This window comes from Fusarium fujikuroi, chromosome FFUJ_chr02 (genome assembly GCF_900079805.1).
Source record: "Fusarium fujikuroi IMI 58289 draft genome, chromosome FFUJ_chr02".
Classification (NCBI taxonomy): Eukaryota; Fungi; Ascomycota; class Sordariomycetes; order Hypocreales; family Nectriaceae; genus Fusarium; species Fusarium fujikuroi.
In genome coordinates, this window is record NC_036623.1 from 3215726 (window position 1) to 3221414 (window position 5689).

Consider the following 5689-nt stretch of genomic DNA (forward strand, 5'->3'; position numbering starts at 1 on the left):
TTCTCTTGGGACCTTCTGTCTCCCGCGGATCAAGCACCCTGTAGCCCGCTCCTCATCAGGGACCTGTCTGAGGCCCCATCACAAGTCACGTTGGTGATCCAAGCCTCGCTTTGTGTTGTTCTGGCCCGGATTAACCGCGGTCTTAACATTCACCAAGGCATTTGATCCTGAGAATAGTGAGACTCGGTAAGGACGAACGGCTCTCTTGGAAGCCATTAGTTCAATAGCTTCAAGGCACATGATAGACCCTGAGAGAATTTTCGCCGAGTATGGTGTCGAAGACCCTGACCGGTCATGTTAATGGTGTTTTTGGCATTGAGCTTCAATTCCAATCCCAACATTGACTTGACCCGTTCTCAATGGCATAACCAATATCCGGTGACCCCGTGATAACATCGAGCCCCCAGATTGTCATCCGCACGCTGCACCTCGCCTCCGCAAGCGGCCACGGGCCTTTTGAGTGATCTCGCCTAGAAATTCATCTGTCGACACTGAGAAAATAAGGGAAAGGCTATACGCGGTCAAAGTTCAGGCGGGCAACGACTGATGACTGATCACCGTGTCCTTGCGCCTGACCACGGAGCTCATTCCGACGGGACGAAGCCGAGTCGAGTCACTCTGGAGGTGATGTTTTTGAGCCGTAATCTGCAACTATCCCTCTACCCATAGTCAGTTGGGCAGGACTTGCCTCCCGTCCGTTCTGATGTTGATGCGCCCGACATCATGGGAGAGGCGTGACCACGGACATATGCCGAGCAGATCAGACGAGAAATTTGCTACCGGCTCATAGATGAATATCCCGAGGCTTCAGTGACGATACCTGGGGTAGGTCACCTGCCTTGATGTTCCAGGATCCTCGGCACCACTCATTGTCGAGAGGCTTAACAGTTACAGTCGGCAGTCAAGGCAGCTTCAAGGGAGGCAGACTTGAATTGAGCCTTGTCAAACTGGGTTGCAATGAGCTGAGGCCCTGCTGAGGCCTCTGTCGTCATGTTCAGGGGGCGCTTCTTCAGGGTCCTGGCGACTCAGCGCTTGGCGCTCTAGGTCAGCAGACACGCTGCCGTCGCAACAGGCCAACCATCCATCCCAACCGCTGTGAAGTGACGCTTGCCAGCGCATAAAACAGCATCTGCAGCCATATGACTCTCCTGAAAAGCTTTCTATTTTCACATTTTGGCCTCTCATTTCCTTGCTTGCACCGCCGGGCTGCAAACACAGGGCTTCAGTGGTGCACGCCTCAGTAATCCTCGCAGCGATCATCACAGCCCGTCACGGTTTCCAAGATGACTGTCAAGTTTTCTCAATGACTGGTCAGATTTCAGAGCGCCGACAGGCTGGTGACCCTGGAGTTCACATATTTGCCTGCCTCAGATATGTTATTGGAAGGCATATATTCCTACCAAAGCAATTATGCGTTCTAGGCCTCTTGTAGTCATAAAAATCAACTCATGCTCTTGTCAAAGCTCTACCATTGGATTGTCTTATTCACATGATGGTCCAGGGTATTCAAGATGGCAAGATGATATCCTGCCTGGCTTTGGTTCTTATGTGGCGTCCTTTCGTAAACTAGTTGATAAGTGAGTATCCCATCACTCAACTATTCATCCCGTTTGATGGCGATAGACACTGATTCCAATTTGAGGTGTCTTCTGAGGCCAGCGATTTTGAGGATGACATGGGCATGAATTAACTGATGGCGTGTTTGAAGTTGCATACGATGTGAGGTGAGCAGCCATGTAAGAGCCCCTGACAATTGATAAATCAGCACATCTCGATCGCCTTTCGGTTCTTCGATCTTGCAGTTCAGCCTGCCTTGCTGTCTCAACAATCGCCTGTCCTGCGTTGAAGATCTGGCTGCCGTCATTCAACGCACTTTAGCCCCACGAACCACTGACTACATGCCAATTAGCTAGCTAAAGTAGCAGATCGCGGTAGACTAGGATGGAGATCATGTCAAAAATTTGATGCGCCAGTAACTGTCTGTAAAATGACATCCATTTGAATTGATAGATGTTGAAGAAATGTGTTGAATACGTAGCACAAACCTGGTATTCAGCATCCAGACATTCATGATTAAAATCATGCAAAGTCTCCTCCTGTCCGGCCCGCGGGTAGACAAAAAAGAGTGAATGCGGCTTTATGACGTCTCATGGAAGCGCTCTGTCCCACTGCCAATGCTGATTCTGTACCATTGTGTCGTCCAATGCCACCGAAACGTGGACCTGATAGCATGAATATCTCAAGAATGCGGTATATTCCAACAGTTTCGATTCGATTGTGCGTGCAATAAAAAAAAAAGAAGAGGGGCCTGAGGGGATTATCGCAGCTGGCAATTGGCAAACAGACAAGCAAGCAAGCATAAAACACCGAGACTAAAGTGACAAGAGGCTCCAAAGTGAGGTGAGTGCTAATAATTCACCTTACGAATTGTAACATCATAACCCACCTGAGCCAGCTAAAAGCTCACCTTGGGTCAAGACTGGCACCTAAAAAAACCAAAATCTGCCCCCCGCGCGGGCCGATAAGCGATAAGAGCTCTTTCTTCACACACATCATACCCTCCACTTTGTTAGTTGGTTGGTTCTTGGCCTCCCTGTGCTTGCCCCTCGCTAGGTACTGTATGTAGACCTCCAGCTGCGTCACCGACCGACTGCTTCCACTGCCCGGACCATGTAATAATTTCCCCCCTTCTCTTGACAGGATACCTGGTGAGACCATATTCTATCAATATCGTCCGTTGAAGCCGGCGCTTCTCTTCTCTTCTCCTTATCTTCCTGTAAGTATCGTGCTCTCCCCAATTGTTGTGCCCTCGTTTCTCATCATATACACTTTTAGAGCTACACTATCTGCCCCGCCGCGCTTTTTCCTTCTCCGGACGGCTACGCAATATCTCAAACTTACTTCAACTCGGTTCTGGCAAACCTTGAATCGAATCATCACTCCTAAGCGTTCTCCCTATATTTTCGAATTCGCCAAAATGGCCCCCAAGAAGAAGATCGCCGTCATGACCTCGGGAGGTGACTCCCCAGGCATGAACGCTGCTGTCCGAGCTGTTGTGCGCATGTCCCTTCACATGGGTTGCGACGCCTACTGCGTCTACGAGGGATATGAGGGTTTGGTGCAGGGAGGCGACTTCATCCGACAGATGCAGTGGAACGATGTCAGAGGCTACCTCTCTGAGGGTGGTACACTTATTGGTACTGCTCGATGCATGGCTTTCTACGAGCGTCCTGGTCGCTTAACGGCCGCCAAGAACATGGTTCTTTCTGGCATCGATGCTCTGATCATCTGCGGTGGTGACGGCTCCTTGACTGGTGCTGACAAGTTCAGAGCTGAGTGGCCTTCTCTGCTGGAAGAGCTTGTTTCCAAGGGAGAGCTGTCTACAGAACAAATAGCACCATATAAGCATCTCAACATTGTCGGTCTCGTCGGCTCCATCGACAATGATCTCACAGGAACCGACGCGACCATTGGTTGCTACTCAGCACTCGCCCGTATTTGCGAGATGGTCGATTACGTCGAAGCGACTGCCTCTTCACATTCTCGTGCTTTCGTCGTCGAAGTCATGGGCCGACATTGTGGTTGGCTGGCCCTCATGGCCGGTGTCGCAACTGGTGCAGACTTCGTCTTTATTCCTGAGAGACCTCGTGAGCATGATTGGCAGGAAGATATGAAGGTCGTTGTGCGAAGGGTAGGTCTATCAGAGAAAATAGCTCCCAATCACAGGCACTAACGACTTACAGCATCGAGACCTTGGAAAGCGCAAGACCATTGTCATTGTCGCTGAAGGTGCCCGCGACAAGGATGGTAACAAGATCGGCGCCGAAGAAATCAAGAACATCCTAGCCGACAAGAGCGAGGGCGGTCTTGCTCTCGATACACGTATTACCACCCTCGGTCACGTCCAACGAGGCGGTACTGCCGTCGCATACGACCGAATGTTGGCTACCCTGCAGGGTGTTGAAGCCGTCAAGGCTGTCCTCGAAGCTACACCAGAGACCGAGACTCCTTTCATCGCTATTAACGAGAACAAGATTGTTCGCAAGCCTCTGATGCAAGCTGTTGCCGAGACCAAAGAGCTCGCCAAGGCTGTCGATGCCAAAGACTTCGAGAAGGCCATGTCTCTTCGTGACGCCGAGTTCGCCGACCAATGGGGCTCGTATATGTTGACCACAAACGTCATGGTTGACGATTCTAAGCTGCCTGAGAAGGATGCAAGTCTGACCCAAATCTGAATTCTTGTTCCATTGCTGATAATTGACTACTTAGCGTATGCGAATTGGCTTCATCAATGTTGGTGCCCCTGCTGGTGGCATGAACGCTGCAGTACGTGCTGCTGTTGCGTACTGTCTTTCCAAGGGCCACGAGCCTCTGGCTATTCACAACGGTTTCGCTGGATTTGCGCGACACCACGATGACAAGCCTATCGGCGCTGTCCGCCCATTCGACTGGCTCGAGGTTGACGGCTGGGCAAGCAAGGGCGGTTCCGAGATTGGTACAAACCGAGAACTTCCCGGCGAGTCTGGTATGGAGTTGATCGCCAACCTGATCGAGGAGCACCACTTTGATGCTCTATTCCTTGTTGGTGGTTTCGAGGCCTTCCACTCCGTTTCACAAATGCGCAAGGCCAGGAAGGAATACCCTTCTCTGTGCATCCCCATGGTTATTCTCCCCGCCACCATCTCCAACAACGTTCCCGGAACCGAGTATTCTCTTGGCTCAGATACCTGCCTGAACGAGCTTGTCAACTACTGTGACAAGATCAAGCAATCAGCGTCTGCTACCCGCCGTCGTGTCTTCGTTATCGAGACTCAGGGTGGTCGCTCAGGCTACATCGCTACCCTGGCTGGCCTGGATGTTGGTGCCTCCGCTGTCTACATCCCCGAGGAAGGTATCTCTCTTGAGATGCTCAACTCCGATGTTAACCACCTCAAGGAGGTTTTCAAGAAGGACAAGGGCCAGTCCCGTGCTGGACGTCTGATCCTCGTAAATGAGAAGTCCAGCAAGGTGTACAATGCTAAGCTCATTGCGGACATCATCCGAGAGGAGGCTCACGATCGGTTCGAGAGCCGAGAGAGTATCCCCGGTCACGTCCAGCAGGGTGGTGTTCCTTCTGCTATGGATCGTTGCCGAGCTGTTCGCCTGGCTATCAAGTGCATCCAACATCTTGAGGGCTTTGGACGTAACGCTCACAACCACGTTAAGAAGGACCCCAAGAGTGCCTCTGTCATTGGTATTCAAGGCTCCGAGGTCGTGTTCAACGCAATGGAGGAGCTAGAGGAGCACGGGACAGATTGGCCCAACCGAAGACCTGCGACTGCCCACTGGTTGGGTCTGTCAGAGGTAGTAGACATGTTAGCTGGCCGTCCTGATTACCCTAAGCCGGAGAAGAGCTTGACAGGGTTGATCGCAAAGGACACAAAACGTGGTCTGTAGAGGGGCGTTACTGTTTGGCTTTAAGGATATTTTCAGATTGACGTTACCTCACTTTTCTCTCACCTTTATTCTTAATGATAGCTCAGTATGAATGAAATCAGTTTTAGGCGTTCAAGCAATCATCTTTGGCACGTTGGTCTTGAATGACAATCTTGGTTATAATGCATGTTCTCTTGGTATTACTCCTTCTGTAGTGCTTTCTTGAATAATTAGCAGAAACAACCCAAGTGAGGAACACAGAATAGATATTTTC

At 50.8% G+C, this 5689-nt stretch overlaps 1 protein-coding gene; it reads left to right on the top strand.

The window, feature by feature from the left end:
• Positions 1 to 2977: 2977 nt before the first annotated feature.
• FFUJ_04324 (probable 6-phosphofructokinase) lies at positions 2978 to 5436 on the top strand (the record flags this gene model as incomplete). XM_023572403.1 has 3 exons in its annotated part: positions 2978 to 3691; positions 3744 to 4184; positions 4270 to 5436. The coding sequence occupies 3 exons, from the start codon at positions 2978 to 2980 to the stop codon at positions 5434 to 5436; spliced, it is 2322 nt and encodes a 773-aa protein (XP_023426533.1).
• Positions 5437 to 5689: the final 253 nt, after the last annotated feature.